The 17,420-nt window shown below is 44.3% G+C and overlaps 1 protein-coding gene, 1 long non-coding RNA gene and 1 other non-coding gene across 4 annotated transcripts in view; 2 read left to right on the plus strand and 1 right to left on the minus strand.

Moving 5' to 3' along the window:
* Positions 1-43: 43 nt before the first annotated feature.
* Positions 44-1,408, plus strand: LOC139573196 (uncharacterized). The gene is made up of 4 exons (XR_011674557.1): positions 44-294; positions 381-494; positions 693-811; positions 997-1,408. It is a non-coding gene; the product is annotated as an uncharacterized lncRNA (long non-coding RNA).
* On the plus strand, positions 1,142-1,283 carry LOC139540284 (small nucleolar RNA SNORA50). Its single transcript, XR_011668151.1, has one exon. It is a non-coding gene; the product is annotated as a small nucleolar RNA SNORA50 (small nucleolar RNA).
* A 501-nt stretch (positions 1,409-1,909) lies between the features above and the next one.
* Positions 1,910-17,420, minus strand: part of tex2 (testis expressed 2) — a 56,549-nt gene continuing 41,038 nt past the window's right edge. For both annotated transcript variants that reach the window (XM_071396369.1, XM_071396360.1), the window contains 9 exons: positions 16,401-16,737; positions 15,948-16,174; positions 13,801-13,956; positions 13,460-13,559; positions 9,406-9,526; positions 6,521-6,628; positions 5,875-6,084; positions 5,324-5,444; positions 1,910-4,365 (listed from right to left, as the gene is read on the minus strand). In XM_071396369.1, the coding sequence (XP_071252470.1) occupies positions 4,210-4,365; positions 5,324-5,444; positions 5,875-6,084; positions 6,521-6,628; positions 9,406-9,526; positions 13,460-13,559; positions 13,801-13,956; positions 15,948-16,174; positions 16,401-16,737 (1,536 nt within the window). In that variant the 3' untranslated portion in view covers positions 1,910-4,209. The remainder of the gene's footprint in view (positions 4,366-5,323; positions 5,445-5,874; positions 6,085-6,520; positions 6,629-9,405; positions 9,527-13,459; positions 13,560-13,800; positions 13,957-15,947; positions 16,175-16,400; positions 16,738-17,420) is intronic.

Here is a 17,420-nt window from a genome sequence, read left to right on the forward strand (position 1 = left end):
AGCTAGCTACCGGATATGCTTTGCAAGCAAGTATAAATTCGTCGGGGGTTTTCCGGTTACATTACATCTAGCAAGAGAAACATGGAGCGTATGGCTGATTACAGACGCATGGCTCAATCTGTGCAGACTAAACTCGAATTTTGTTTATCCATATTGTTTGATGGACGCTAAAAGATTATGCATTGAAAACTGTAGTGAGTGAATGTCAACTAATCCCTATTATGTAATTTGGCAAGGAAGTTAGTAGAAAGGCCAGTAGCTAATGGCTAACTAGCTACTTAGGACTCGTTCAAGGTAAGGTTCATTTATCGACATCTGGATTGACTTTAAACATCCTTGATGCTAAATCATTTCGTTAATGTTTTGAATCTATTCCTCAGAAAAGTCGGAGGCATTACGAGCACCACAATCATGTGCGGAGACTGCGCACGTGGTCCGCAGCATGGCCCCTTGCGTCCACGTTGGGACCATGGAACCCCTTGTGTTCTCTTGAGGTAGTTGCATGCAATGGCAATCCAATAACCTAGGAAAATATCCATGGTTGTATGAATGATGTTTTAACGCGTTAGACTTCTGATTGATGGTGAAGTTACCTTTTGTTGTTCTGACTCATAACCCAGGCATGGACATCAATGTGGTTGTCTCCAGTCTTGGTGAATTTAACTATTTTTTTTTTGCCTTTGCCACTTCAGGGAATCGTCGAGTTAATGTGGCTTAAGTCTTGGAGCAGGTGGCGTGTAAGCCATTAACAGCGTGGCTCCTTTCTACGAAGGAACCCTGCATCATTCAGTTTTCCCTCAAAGACTTGAAGGTGAATACTGTGATCTTGACATCTGTAGTGCAATGGGGGGGGGGTTATGAATGATGTTTTACGCGTTAGACTTCTGATTGATGGTGAAGTTACCTTTTGTATTCTGACATAACCCATTCTCATATCAAACTGACTGTCTGTTTGAAATAGTAGGCTAATTTGTGCCCTTTTTGTCATGGATCTAGATGCAGTCATGGAACAAGTCCAAGATGAATACCATGGAGAGAATTCAACTAATACAACTCAATTTATTGAACATTATTAAGTTGTCCAATAAAGTCACATTTGTAGTGGAATGTTTTGTGTTATGGTCATTTATATCGTAACTGTATGCACTGTCTTTGAACCAGCAGAGCCCTCTCCATGGCTCTGTAGGCCAAGCTACAGCTGCAAGAACAAATCAAAGGCTTGTTATAACTGGGGTTACTTGGCATTTCATCCCAAGTTTCTCTTTTAAATGCAACTCACATCTAATCACTAATAATTGTCATGTGTGTATTTTGATCTTTAATCTGTATATGTCATAAGGCTTTGGGTGATTGGAGGTACCCATTCCCTCATTTTAGAGCTACAAGGAATAAACCAGTATACATTGTTTATAGGCAGATTAAATCAACTATTTTTTTGTTTAGTTCTACATACTATTTATTCAGTGACAATTGAACCTGTGTTATCTGTCCACATGGGCAAGTGTCCCTTTAACTCAAAAGCACACAGTCCTTATGGCCCAAACTGCACTCATTAGTTTGAATGATCTAATCTTAGCCTAGGATGTCAGCTACCATTGTCAAAGCATTACTAGTTACATGCAAGCAAAAAAAAATATTGATCAGAACTGTAGTGACATCGCTCAACGCAACTGAAATTCCTGATATTTTTCCCGTCACTGCAAATGTAACAAACGGTGGCGAAAGAAGCTATGGCATGGCCTCAACATGCACACTTGTTTGCCTAGAATTTCTGGTTATTCAAATGGCACTTCTGCCTCATACAAACATTTGAACAAAGTTGTGGCAAACAACCCATGTTGCCTGTAAATGGAGTTATTCTTGGCAAATGTCATGAATCTGAAAGGTTTCAAAGCCATCTACGCCAGTCTTTGCTGTTTGAAATTGTTTAATATTTGTCATATGTACACAGCATGAAGTCAGGTATTTCAAGACAGGAAATTGATCAAGAAAAGCTGTTGTATTTACTGAATGGCTTGTTTCCATTGGTTGAGCGGTATGGCTGACATTAGTTATGGCTGTTTGAATCACCGGCTGCAGGCATCTTAACATGTTCAGAATCTGAGTGTGAAAGCTGTAATGTGTCCTAGCTGGTGAACGTGGTCTGAGATAGTGATGCTCAACCTCTGGGCCCTGGGGTGTTGCTGATCAGTCCCTCTGATGGGTGTCTGACAATTAATGTAGCGCGGTGGTGCTCCAAAGAGGAAACGCATAGCTTTGGCAGTAACTAAGCATGCCTTGTCCCAACTAGAATGGACCACAGGGCAGGAGCCTGTTTCTGTATTGTGAGACTTGCTGTACAAGTTCACCCCCTGAATAAGACACCAGATTTGCCAGTTGCTGGTACAAAAAAGGTTGAGAAACACAGTTTTAAAAAGAGGTGTGTGTGAAAGTGCTGCTTGGCCTATAAGACAGCTAGAGACAAATGCATTTGACCTCCGTTTTAAAACAGTTGATAGAAAATTTACTCTGAAAATATCTCCTACCACTGCCAAAGTAATGCCTAGATTCAATCAGATCAAGCATTTACCAGCGATAGAGGACACCCGCAAAGATGTTTTGGAGGTGTAACTGTTGAAGCTGTGAAATCGGTGAGCAGCTGCTCTTGTGATCATTGTCACAAAGCCACACCGGCCCACACAGAAGTTCAGAATGAGAAAGTACAGTCTATATAGAAATAATGACGCTCAAATTGAAAATCATTCAACAACAAAAAAGAGGATTTCTATCAGCCTAATTAAGGTGTGGAAAACATCTCACATTCCAATGTTCGAACTTGTAAACGAGTCTGCATAGGATTTCTCTTAATGCGACTCCAAACAGACAATGGCCATGTCTGCTTTAGGTATAATTCCAGAAGCCGCTTGTGGATTTGATTGCTCGAACGCAGTTCCACCGGCAAAACAACCGTTATGCAGATGTCGCCTAAAGCAGATCTGATTGAATCGAGCCCTAAGTTAGCAGTCTATTAGGGTCCTTTATATTTGACCCAGTTAGGGAACTGCCTGCTTTACATGTACAGGTACATTCATTAGGCCTTCTGTCTACACTACACACCTCTTTTGACATCATAGCTGTAAGACTATTGTGACAATACATAAATTTATGGTTGGTATTTCGTCAACAATGTGGTTTGACTTCAGAATGGCTGAGGCAATGGTGGACAGAAGACACTGAAGGCCCTATGCCTTTTGTGAAAGCTCCCAAGCTATACAGTCAGTAACTACTATATTTAGCCTTCATCTGTGACTTACTCGGGTTTCATACCCATGCCACAAGAGTGTGTGAGCACGCTGAGCTAAAGCATAGACATTATCTTGAGGATCCAACACATTTTCAGGTCTCAGGCAAGGGTATTCATCCCAGGCTATTCAGTAACTACCACATGAGCCTGCCTTCTGCAGTTTGAGTTGTTTTGGGGGTAGGATGGTATTGTTGATCGATGCACAGTGGCGTTGACCTGTTTGCATAAGGAATGCCACACGATGGATAGGGAGGGGGCGGAGAGAGGGATAGACATTGTCTCACAATGCCCATATGTGCATTAGATGATGAAGCATGTGACAAATCACACACACACACACAGCCTTCTCTCTATGACCATCTACACCCATTCTTTTTTCATGGGTTTCAGGTCTGAATCTCAATGGAAAAAGAAATGCAGGGCATATCATGGACTCCGATTAGTACACACACTTACATTTAAGTCATTTAGCAGACGCTCTTATCCAGAGCGACTTACACTTTTCATTTTCGTCTATGACGTTTGGTGTAGCTGCTGTATATCACAGGTAGTGTGGTTCTTCAGTTTACACTGCATGGCAATTTGTCTGACCACACACTTACAATCCAAATGGTCTGTGAATCCATGACCTGTCTGATTGACACCATCCTCGGATTAATATTCCCTCAAACCAATGATGCAGTATTTCCCAGCCAAGTGAGAAGTAAGCAGGCTGTCTCTCCATCTCTGCCTTTCTTTACTTCCTGGTAGAGGATTCACAGTCTGGAGTGGCTGTGGGATTGGCCCACTGTTCTGAGGGGAGAACAGTAAGCCCCGCCCACTGCGGCGCTGGCACCAGTGGTTACTGGGATGTCAGGTCGCCTGGGCCTTGTCCTATCGCCAGTGACTTATCCTTAGCAACACCCCAGAAACGGAGAGTCTTGTCTTCACATGTCAAAGAGTTCAGGCTCCGAGAGGTCTGGGTCCCTCAAGGCATCGGTCGATGTTGTCACAGTAGCCAGGTTGGCGTTAGAACGGGTGTCCGTGGCAGAGTGCATGATGGGTAGCCAGAGGTCGTCCATGTTTGGCATCACAAATATTTTCTGTGAGAACAAAAACGAGAACTTGAGTAACTAGGAGTAAAACAGAAAACACTTCAAGCTAAAGGGGTGCCACGAATATTTATTACATTTATGATAAGCGTTTTGTCTGCATGTTTGACAAGAACACAAATCTTAGTTTATCACTTGAATGCTGAACGAGGTGCTTTGGTCTAGCCGGTATCACAAAATAGCAATTTATAGTAGTTATACAGTATATGTTTCTGTGAAAACAACAAACAGGCCACAACAGCAGAAAGGCAGATTTCGGACAAAAACCCAGGAGACTGCAGTCAATCTTATTCTGTGTGATTGGATTTGGGGATTGTCTGGAGTCTGGTATTTTTGGGAAGCCATACATAGCCACTCACAACTGATGTGTGCGTACTTCTGTGCCTGGGTGTGTGTGGTAAGGATAATAATAATGTAGAGAAGTCTTAAACAGGGATACATGTAGTTCTACTTCGTAGCCTGGCAGAATAACTGAGTTGTCAACAGGTGTGCCTCAGGGCAGAGTTCTAGGAGCAGCCTGATCATTATATGAAGACAGAGAGCCACAAGCATACTGTCTTTGAAGTACAGCTTGGTGGGCTGCTGTAAATACATCACAAACCACTCTTCTGTTGTCCCATTCCCATCATTGTCTAACACTGGGAAGACATTCACTTTGTTGACAAGGGAAGAGATGCAAAGCTAAGAGAAATGGAAAGCTTTCGATACATATTGAACAAAAGACACATTCATGTGATGATATGATTAATCAAATTGTATTCACAAATAGTTAGGGGGACTTAGATCTTTCTGACCAGGAAAGACTATAGAGCCCAGAGATGTTCCCAGGCAGATCCCATGTTCAGGAAAAACTCAGTCAAAGCTCCTGGATTTCAGATCACACAATACAGTTATTACATAATCCAAGTAGAGAGCCGTTATTGCTCTACTCTCCCTGGTCTCAGCGTACCTGAAACTCCTGATCCAGTTTCTTCTCGATCCAGTCGGTGACGTGGGCCAGCGTGACCTCCCTCTCACCCAGCTTGGGCCGGGCTTTCAGCTCCAAGTGGGGGGGACTCCTGAAGCCATACCTGGACGGGGAAGGTTCCCTATGTTACACCCATTGGCTTACTGTATCCTAATATCCTGGGGAAGGTTTTTCTTACACCCATTGAACTAGTGAGCTACTAGTCTTCCTTTTTACAATGCTTTGACTCCTCTACTTCATATTACCAGCAGAGGACATGTGGGCTACTGTGTCAACAAGCCAGGCTAAGCTCTTCTGTATCTCTATAGCTGAATAACATGCATATTCACACTGGATATTCAATATTCAGACCTTACCCATGGAGCGGAATGTACCAAATTCTGTCTGCGGGGGTAGATGTTATGTATACTGTATGAGGGTGATGGGGCATTCTATATCCTAATGGTGGGGGGAGGTGGTATGTAACTGTATGAAGGTATTGGGACGTACCATTATCCTGTCAGTGAGGGGAGGTGGGCATGGATGGAACGTACCATATCCTGTCGGTGGGTGGGGGTGGTATGTTGACAGCCAGCACCCCGCGGCACTCCAGCACCTCCACGGTGAGAAGCAGTGGCGTGTTGGACACCTCCTCGATCTTCTTCTTGATAAACTCTGTCTCCGTGGCCTTCTGGAAGTACTTAGACTTGGCGATCTTGTCCACAAACCTCATGATCTTACTGGGCCGGTGGCCTCCGACGAAACTGAGGGAGGAGGAGATGGAGTAATAGGAGGGTGAGATGAGGAGGAGGAAGAAGAAGGGAGAGAGGACAGAATGAGGGAGAGGGGGGGAAGTGAAGGAGGTGAAAGAGGTGTCGGAAAAGGAAGTGGGGGGAGTGAGGGCAGTGAGTGGGTACATTCTGTCACTCTGGGCCGGAAAGCAGTTCCTGCCTGTATCTGTTTGTGGCACTTAGGACAATACCTTAAACCGGGCTGTAAAATAAAGTGTAACCTACAATTGCTGCACGATTATTAGCCTGCATAATTGACTGTGTTCTCTGTATCTTCTTCATTGTAATATTCTAACAGCTAAAATGAGCTGCAATTCACCAATTAGTGTTAGAAAGAGTCTCTGAAGTCTATAAAAACACACTAATGGAAACAGAGACAGACACGGTCTGATGCTAATGATGTTCTCACCCCTCTGCCCCCAGCATGTCCATGGGGATTTCTGGGGGATCCTCTTCGTCAGACGATCCAGCACTGGAGGACTCTTCATCACTGTCTGCCAGGCAGTAGGCCCGAGGTCTGGACCTGAACACACAAAACACACACCAAAACATGAGAACAAAGGGGATGAGTATTAGTCAGCTTTAAGAAATGGAAGTGGAAAACTGATGAAAATGAGTATGAACAATTGTCTGTTATTGGGGAGCGGTGTGGGCAGCATTTGTGCCTAGGAAGCCCTCAGCAAATCCAGTCTGGACACAGCAGCTCGTTCCATCGGTCAAAGCTGAGGTATTGACACTCCTTCAGTCCTGAACGGGGACTAACATTTACCATAGACTAAAGCCTAAAGGACTCCCATGTGGTACAGCATGAGAAGTCATGTTTCTGTTCACAAGGCCATCCCCACTGTTTGCAGAGGGATTTCCTTCCCTTTTCGTCAAACCAAGTACACTCCGAAGAGCATTTGCTGAGCAGCTCAAAAACTATCATCAAACCCCCTATTAAACATTCCCAGAACGATTGATCCCTCAGAGGCCTCGGCTGGGAAATAGCCTGGTCCCACATCTGTTTGTGCTGTCTTGCTAATTCCTATGGTCATTGGCAAGTCATAGGACAGTGGTCACCAACCGGTTGATCACGATCGACTGGTCGATCTCCAAGGCATTCCTAGTAGATCACCAAACATTTCTGTAAAAAAAACAATAATAAAGCCTTGTGTTCCTTTTTATTATTTTCACTGTTGGTGGGAAGTGCACTTGATTCAGCATCATTAGTTGCACCAGGAAGGCAGTGTTCCCATTCTTTTACAATTTCATGTGTCTGAAGGTAGAACTCCGACAACACAGCAGGCCCAAAGAGCAAATCAAGTGCACCTATAGGCCTACCACTGGCCAATCAGGTAGCTCAGATCACCGTGTGTGCACAGTTTCCTCGAGCCATAGACGGTAAAAAGAAGCCTCGGAGGCACAGTAAAGTTGATACTGTGAGATTTCAAAAAGTTTACGAATACAGCAAAGAGCTGCTGTTTTTGTGAGTAAGTTTATGTTTAAGTTGTTATTCAGCACCGTCAACACTTTAACCAATAAAATGTGCGTTCTCCCTACTTCCACTTACGCTAAAACTAGCACTGCAGCTGCATTGAAGGAGTAGTCGATAGCAAAGTGCTCCGATAAGCTTGCATTGCTATTAACAGTGTGATCATATACCAAAATATTTTTAAATGTCATTTCAAAATGGTCAGAGAAGAACAACTGTGGCAGGGCAATTCAAGCATAGCAATATGCAATGATAATGTATTGGGCCTATAGTCTACTGTACAAACCTCATTGTTACAGAACTGTTTTTAATGGGCTTACGTTTAAGTCATGTTTAAAACAAATCTGAGCTGTAGATATCGGCTTGCATCTTGACTCAGAAAAGGTTGGTGACCACTGCCATAGAAGATGGCAAGACAGCACAAACAGATCTGGTACCAGACGACTTCCTTGCCGGGGAATTTAAAGGATCGACTGGCTTGCAGGGAAGCTGATTCCATGAGACAAAAGAGGGTGAAATATGAAAAGAGAAAAAAAGAGGGTTGATTTCAGTATAAAAGGCAGAAAGAAATCTTTCCCAAACTCACCAGCAATAAGACACATCCACCGAGGTCAGAGGTAGAATCCAGAGAGAGAGGGCATAAAGGAATGAGAGAAAAAAATATGCAAATGTGACAGTTAATAACAATGCCCCTCATTCAAACGCAGTGTTTTCAATCCTGCTCATGTGGTGCGGGTTTTTGGTCCAGCCCAGCACTAACACACCTGTTCTTGAATCATGTGTGTTAGTGTGGGCTGGAACAAAAGCCTGCAAATCCTATGAGTCCCCAGGACTAGCGTAGAACAACACTGAACAAACCCTATCAATTCAGCCATTAGCACATGCTCAAAGCCATGCTGTTGATCCTAGATTTACAGCAAAAAAAATTACTTCTCATTATCCCCTCCCAGCATCCACTAATTGACAAATAGCATTTTTGTTGGATGTCAAACAAAACACTTTGACAGTTCCAGATGAAGTTAGGCAGTGAATGGAGCCAATAAGTATTTAGAAAAGGTGTTGCTAAGTCACTCTGTTCAGTATCATACATCCTGAATGCCACTAATTCCTCACATGTGATTGCCTACATAGCCAAAGAGGTGCACATACTTTAAAGTACTATATAAGTATGTACTTTATTTTAAGATTTATAATATCTCCCTTGGTGCTCTTTTTTAACCACATATGTAAATAGAACATTTTAAATACCACCTATCTCTATGTCCTTACCCCTCTCTCCCCTGCTCCCCCAGCCCCTCTCCCTCCTTCATACTCACCCATCTCTCCCCTGCTGCCCCAGCCCCTCTCCCTCCTCCATACTCACCCATCTCTTCCCTGCTGCCCCAGCCCCTCTCCCTCCACCATACTCACCCCTCTTTCCCCTGCTCCCCCAGCCCCTCCTCCATACTCACCCCTCTTTCTCCTGCTCCCCCAGCCCCTCCTCCATACTCACCCCTCTTTCCCCTGCTCCCCCAGCCCCTCCTCCATACTCACCCCTCTTTCCCCTGCTCCCCCAGCCCCTCCACCATACTCACCCCTCTTTCCCCTGCTCCCCCAGCCCCTCCTCCATACTCACCCCTCTTTCCCCTGCTCCCCCAGCCCCTCCTCCATACTCACCCCTCTTTCTCCTGCTCCCTCAGCCCCTCCTCCATACTCACCCCTCTTTCTCCTGCTCCCCCAGCCCCTCCTCCATACTCACCCCTCTTTCCCCTGCTCCCCCAGCCCCTCCTCCATACTCACCCCTCTTTCCCCTGCTCCCTCAGCCCCTCCTCCATACTCACCCCTCTTTCCCCTGCTCCCCCAGCCACTCTCCCTCCTTCCCCAGACGGGCCAAGTTCATCTTGGTCTCCAGGGTCATGATGAAGGAACCAGTGTAGGACACCTCCAGATCAAACCACAGACCTAGAAAGTGTAGGGAGTGAGAGAGAGAGAGAGAGAGAGAGAGAAAGGGATAAAAGAGGGATGGTAAATCATTACTAACATACCATCGTTGGCACATTGGATGACAATAGTGGAATAATGATGCACAACTGTTTTCACACTTCCCTGTAATGAAAACGTTCTCCACCGTTGAGGATGCAGCCAACAAACTACACAGCCATATCGGATTAGTTACCACAAAAGCACAAAAATGTATAGCTAATGCTGACGGTATATAAAAGCTCTTGGTCCTATGTGTAAGTGGATAAGTCACTCATCCACTGTGAGCCTGAGGCAAAGAGCAGTAAGAGCTCCCTTAGTTTTATCCCACCTGGACTACTGCCCAGTTATATGGTCAAGTAAAGCAAAGAAGAATATAGGCAAATTACAGTTGGCCCAGAATAGAGCAGCACGGCTGGCCCTTAAATGTAGACGGAGGGACAATATCAATAACCTGTAAGTCAGTCTCTCCTGGCTCAAAGTAGAGGAGAGATTGACTGCATCCCTACTTGTGTTTGTGAGAGGTGTGTTGAATGCACCAAACTGTCTGTTCAAACGGCTAACACACAGCTCAGACACCCATACATACCCCACAAGACATGCCACAAGTACAGAACAGACTCTGGGAAATGCACAGTACTACATAGAGCCATGACAACATGGAACTCTCTTCCACATCAAGTAACTCAAGCGAGCCGTAAAATCAGATTGAAAAAAACAGATAAAAAAACAACTCACAGCACAACGTGGACTGTGAAGAGACACATGCACACACACACAATGCAATGTTGTCATATTGTGGTATAGTGTATTTTATATTGTAAATGTTGTATAATAGAGTAATAATGTATGATGTATTGTGTTATTGATGATGTAGGCTGTTGTTGTGTTTTGCTGTGATGTAATTGTTTTAACACTGTTTAGACCCCAGGAAGAGTAGCTGCTAATCTCTCTCTCTCACTCTGGTAAAAATGTTGTAACGTATACGACGCTCCGTCGCTCTGTTTGCGTGAAGTGTGTAGCGGCCTTAAGCAGCATCACATCTGCCTTTGGGGAACTCTGGTCGCTAGCAGCCCCTGGTGGGAGCACACATGAACAACAACTTGAATACTAAGTTCTTATGTTACCCACTGTTAGATGCAATTTCAAGATAATTAATTCACCATTGTTTGCTTTGGCCCTGTATTAGTACTATTGTAAAACTCTGTTAAACATTGCATGTCTCTAAAGTACAAATGCTAATGTTGTTTTTGTAGACTAACCAGAGGTTCCCCACCTGACTCCTAATTGCAGTGAAGCCACATGCTGTGTCTGACTGGTAAGCGAGTGGAATGATCCTCTAGTAAACACACCAAAAGGTCAACTCTAGGGCAGCCTCACCTCTGATTGGCTCAGAAGCTGGCTAACTCACCAGGCTTCTTCCTGGTTTTGGGTGGGAAAGGTCAGAACCCAGCAGCGTTTTTTGGTGTATACAAGTGTGTGTGTGTGTGTGTGTGTGTGTGTGTGTGTATGTATGTGTGCACACTAGTGAAATTAAGCTCTTCAGTCATATCACGTCTCTATACGGGAGGAAATATCAACATGTTTACTCTTCATCTCGATCTCTCTCCAAACACTCTATCCCACACAATGAAAGTGGGGAGGGATTTCTGTTACTAACTCTCTGGAAACTCTTCAGATGATAACGGTTATAAAGCCCTTAACTTATATCAGCTTCATCATCCTCCTGGAATAGAGGAGCACAGAGCTGCTGAGCAGTAATCCCCATAGGGCTCATTATGTGCAAGCATTTAGCTGATAATGCCTGGGGGGAAAGCCCATGGGAACTGTGTTGTGTAGGACAGTGTGCAATAAATCACTCTCTAGACTGAGGAGCTTATGGGAAAGGGGATACCTATTCAGTTGTACAACTGAATGCATTCAACCGAAATGTGTCTTCCGCATTTAACCCAACCCCTTTGAATCAGAGCGGTGTGGGGATCTACCTTAATCGACATCATCGGCGCCCGGGGAGCAGTTGTTGTTGGCGGTTAACTGCCTTGCTCAGGGGCATTCAAACCAGCAAACTTTCGTTTACTGGCCCAACGCTCTTAACCACTAGGCTACCTGATGCTTCTACTGTAGCAAGACAGCAGAGCAGTGTTTCCAAACTCAGTCATGGGGACCCGAAGGGGTGCACGTTTTGGTTTTTGCCCTAACACTACACAGCTGATTCAAATAATCAACTCATTATCAAGCTTTGATGATTTGAAATCAGCTGTGTAGTACTAGGCACCCCTTGTGGTCCCCAGGAACGAGTTTGGGAAACGCTGCACCCCTTGTGGTCCCCAGGAACGAGTTTGGGAAACACTGCAGTAGAGCCTTAGGAGTTTAACCCTTAACCTTGAATTGAATATGGAAAGCTTCCCAAATCCCAGACTGTAGCTTTAATGGCCTAATGCAGCCTTTTTTTAATCTCAATATCAAATAATTTCTGGGTAACAATTAAGTACCTTACTGTGATTGTTTTGAATTAAAATGGTCCCCAAACAAAATGCTTTTTGGCAAAAAAAGCAATAATTTTAATAGGACTGTCTGGGAGTGGTCTGAATGGGGAAAACTGAAAACTAGCTGGTATTGTCAGAGAGGTTTAGAACTCTCTTTGTTTTTGGTCTATTAAAACGTATACCGCCTGTTGATGTCACCAGGTAAGCCAAAACTCCATTAAAGTGTTAGTTTCATCAGCTGTTGTACAATATGACACAAAACCAAGGGAAACTGCATTTTGACTGCACTGGGCCTTTAAGGAGAAGTGGCCCGTTAAAGCGAGACAGTGAGACATTCAAGCTTAGCAATGAAAGGTTTTTCAGGTAAAACATGAAAAACAGACTTAACCCACATGACTGGATCAATATGACCTCCCACTCACTAGCCTCCCACTTCTCCCCCTCATCCCATCCCAAAGTCAGACATATCAATGCAGGAATGAATGTGCCTCGGGCTGTATTCACATTCTCAGTTGGAGTGCTGATCTAGTTTGGCCTTTTAGATCCTAATCAATAACATATACAGTGTTGTGATAAAGTATCTGCCCCATTTCTAACTTTCTCTACTTTTGCATATTTTTCATACTGAATGTTATCAGATCTTCAACCAAACCTAATATTAGATAAAGGGAACCTCAGTGAACAAATAACACAACAATTACTTAATTGATTTATTTCATAAACAAAGTTATGCAACACCCAATACCAAGACATAATGGGACCCATCTCATCCAAAAAGTTGACTCAAGTTTGTCAAAAAGCACCTGGATGATCCTTTTAATTTTTTTATTCAATTGTTTGAATTTTTGTTTTATGGATAGATGAGTCAAACGTATAACATTTTGGACGACATGGGTCCCATTGTGACTGGCAAAAATCAAACACTGCATTCCACAGTAAGAACCTTATGCCAACGGTTGAGCATGGTGGTGGTACTGGGATGGTACCATGAATTCTGCTCTGTATCAAAGAATTCTACAGGAGAATGTCAGGCCATCCGTCTGTGAGCTGAAGCTGAAGCGCAGCTGGGTCATGCAGCATGACAATGATCCAAAACACACAATCAAGTCTACATGTAAATGGCTAAAAAGCCACACATTTGAAGTTTTGGAATGGCCTAGTCAAAGTCTAGACCCAATCCCAATTGAGATGTGGCAGGACTTGAAACAAACAGTTCATGTTTGAAAACCCACAAATATCGCTGAGTTAAACCAGTTCTGCATGGAAGAGTGAGGCAAAATTTGAATTACTCTGGTTAATAGAGGCAGGGGTATGTGGAGACTGAAACAATAGGCAGAAGGGAGGGGGAAAGAGAGGAGATGATAGGAGGAGGGAGATGAGAAAAGATAGAGGGAGAAGAGAAAGCAGGGAGAGAGAGAGAGTGTCCAACCTTGGTGGTCCACAGAGGGCTTGGAGGCATGGAGGATCTTGGGAATGGAGAAGCCCATGTCCAGCGCTGTCAGAGCCAGCTCATTCATAAAGTACGGCAGCTGTAAGACACAGGAAATTTACACCTCAGGACAGTCTCCTTTCTTACACGTGTGTTTCCTCTGAGTTACATCTCATTTCCCTCTAGTGTGTTGAGAAGTCAGTGAGGGGAAGACGGGAGGAGAAGACGCTTGGAATTTAAAAAGGACTACCGACAAAGAGCTCTCTGGGACAAAGACAGATAAGAAGAATATACACGCTGACTGTATGTGGAGGCAGAGGAGACAGGATGCCAGTACTCACCCTGATCTTACTGAGCTTCATCTGGATCTTTTTGGAGACCATGTCAGCCCAGTACTTCTCCCCCAGGAAGTCCCAGAACACCCGGCCTATCAAGGCGTTCACCCACGCCTCTGGCACCGCCCCTCGCCTCGGCCGCTCGCACGGGCTGCTGGGTAACTGACAGGAACAACGTGGGAGTAACCAGTAGTGAGACAAAGGTTGTAAACATACATACTCTATATCCAACTGATTTTAGAGGTCAGGTCCAGGGTATATATACAATTGTATGTGAAACGAACGGAGAATACTTGCTCATTGCTTAAAGTTTGAATGTACACTGAACAAAATTATAAATGCAACATGTAAAGTGTTGGTCCTATGTTTCATGAGCTGACATTTTCCATATGCACAGAAAGAGTGTTTCTCTCAAATGTTGTGCACAAATTTGTTTACATCTCTGTTAGTGAGCATTTCTCCTTTGCCAAGATAAACAGCATGATCATTACACAGGTGCACCTTGTAATGGGGACAATAAAAGGCAGCTCTAAAATGTGCAGTTTTGTCACGCAACACAATGCCACAGATGTCTCAAGTTTTCAGGGAGCGTGCAATTGGCATGCTGACTGCAGGAATGTCCACCAGAGCTGTTGCCAGAGAATTTAATGTTAATTTCTTTACCAATGTCATTTTAGAGAATTTGGCAGTATGTCCAACCAGCCTCACAACCGCAGCTGATGAAACTGTGGGTTTGCACAACCAAAGAATTTCTGCACCAACTGTCAGAAACCATCTCAGGGAAGCTCATCTGCGTGCTCGTCGTCCTCACCAGGGTCTTGACCTGACTGCAGTCTGGCTTCATCACCGACTTCAGTGGGCAAATGCTCACCTTCGATGGTCACTGGCACGTTGGAGAAGTGTGCTCTTCACGGATATATCTTGGTATCAACTGTACCGGGCAGATGTCAGACAGTGTATGGCGTCATGTGGGCAAGCGGTACCCCATGGTGGTGGTGGGGTTATGGTATGAGCAGGCATAAGCCACGGACAACAAACATAATTTAATTTTATTGATGGCAATTTGAATGAACAGAGATAATGTGATGAGATCCTGAGGCCCATTGTCGTGCCATTCATCCACCTCCATAACCTCATGTTTCAGCATGATAATGCACAGCCCCACATCACAAGGTTCTGTACATAGTTCCTGGAAGCTGAAAATGTTCCAGTTCTTCCATGGTCTGCATACTCACCAGACATTTCACCCATTGAGCATGTTTGGGATGCTCTGGATCTACGCGTACTACAGCGTGTTCCAGTTATTGCCAATATCCATCAACTTCGCACAGCCATTGAAGAGGAATAGGACAACATTCCACAGGCCACAATCAACAGCCTGATCAACTCTATGCGAAGGAGATGTGTCGTGCTGCATGAGACTAATGGTGATCACACCAGAGACTGACTGGTTTTCTGATCCATGCCCCTATTTTTTTTTTTGACCTCTACTGGATCGGTGTCCCTATATCGGGACGGTTGTTGCTAACGTGCGCTAATGTGACTAGAATGACGTTGTAAGTAACATCCAACTTTCCAGGACATAGACATGTGTTATATGTGCAGAAAGCTTAAATTCTTGTTAATCTAACTGCACTGTTCAATTTACAGTAGCTATTACAGTAAAAAAAATACCATGCTACTGTTTGAGGAGAATGCACAACAACAAAAACTATCACGGCACTTGGTTTGATACATTCACCTCTGAAGGTAAATAATGTACTTACATTCCGTAATCTTGCTCTGATTTGTCATCCTGAGGGTCCCAGAGATAAAATGTAGCATAGTTTTGTTTAATAAAATCTATTTTTATATTCAAATGTAGGAACTGGGTTCTAAAGTTTGAACCCCTGCTGTTTCTGTATTCCCAGTCATGTGAAATCCATAGATTAGGATCTAATGAATGTATTTCAATTGACTGATTTCCTTATTTGAGCTGTAACTCTTTGAAAATGTTGCATGTTGCTTAGTATAGTTGTTATTGTTCAGTTACATGCTATTACATGGCCACACTAACTACATGTCTATCTGATCAGCCTGTGTCAACATGGTCACCTCCATAGAATTACATATAGAATGAATAAGATCTCTGTGGTCTCCCCCATCAACCCTACCTTCTTGGTGGCTCCAGGGCTGCCCTCTGGGCTGTGGGAGGGGCTGCTGGCCGGGGGGCTGTCTAGCGGGGGCAGGGTGGTGACGTACTTGGCCATGTAGACGTTGTAGTCCAGCATCATCTTCTGCCTGACCCCTCCGGCCAGGGAAGGGTCCTTCTGACAGGGCTCGTCCATGAGGCTGCCACGGCTGCTACTCCTGCTCTCTGCCTCCAGTCTGTGAGGCCAGTCTGTTAGGTAACGACAACCACACCTGGGTTCAAATTCTATTGGAAATCATTTCACATACGTTAATGTCTAGCTAACATCTCCCTGTCTGTAATCCTCTTAGAATTAGGGTTAGGGTTAAGGTTAGGGAGAATAGAATTTTGAATGGGAATCAATTGTTGGTCCCCAAAAAGTACAGCTGTCTGTGTGTTCATCTGAATGTTCCCTCATTGCCCACTGGATGCTCACTGGACGTTTTATTAGCCTCAGACTTAAGTCTGGATGCCACCAAAATCCTCCTGAACCATTCTTCTTTCTCCCGACCCGTCCTCCCAAACAGGAACAGGGTTAGATCCCGCTCCCCTGGGCGTTTCCTGGGCTCCTCTCCACCCCCAGCTCCACCTGGAACCTCCAGCTTCTCCCCCTTCTCCCCCACCCCGGCCGGCTTCTCTTCCCCAGGTTCGGGCCTCTCTCCCTGGGCCTGGACCTTGGACATGAAGTCCTCCTGCTTGGCCAGCTCGATACAGATGGGGTACTTCTTGTTCCACACACGCTTCCTGGCCAGGCTCTGGGGCACCAGGTGGATCTGGGGACACATTTGGATGTTACACGCTACATGAACCTCTTGGGGGTGTTCTAAAAATATTAGGCTGACTGGACAGATACAGGTATTTATATCACTTGTGAGGGAGGCCCACTTCAATGTCTGTATGCCCAAACACACACACAGTCATACACAAATGTGCAACATATATGGTATGAAAGTGACATGTCGTTTTTTTGAATAGGCAAAAACATATCACAATGGTCTTCAGCACACAAACGTCAGAGGTAAATTCATCCACAAACACAAATATAATTTTATATACAGTCGGAAGTTTACATACACCTTAGCCAAATACATTTAAACTCAGTTTTTCACAATTCCTGACATTTAATCCTAGTAAAAATTCCCTGTTTTAGGCCAGTTAGGATCACCACTTTATTTTAAGAATGTGAAATGTCAGAATAATAGTAGAGAATGATTTATTTCAGCTTTTATTTCTTTCATCACATTCCCAGTGGGTCAGAAGTTTACATACACTCAATTAGTATTTGGTAGCACTGCCTTTAAATTGTTTAACTTGGGTCAAATGTTTCGGGTAGCCTTCCATAAGCTTCCCACAATAAGTTGGTTGAATTCTGGCCCATTCCTCCTGACAGAGCTGGTGTAACTGAGTCAGGTTTGTAGGCATCCTTGCTCGCACACGGTCTTTCAGATCTGCCCAC

The sequence above is a fragment of the Salvelinus alpinus genome, chromosome 1 (assembly GCF_045679555.1).
Source record: "Salvelinus alpinus chromosome 1, SLU_Salpinus.1, whole genome shotgun sequence".
In the NCBI taxonomy this organism is placed as follows: Eukaryota; Metazoa; Chordata; class Actinopteri; order Salmoniformes; family Salmonidae; genus Salvelinus; species Salvelinus alpinus.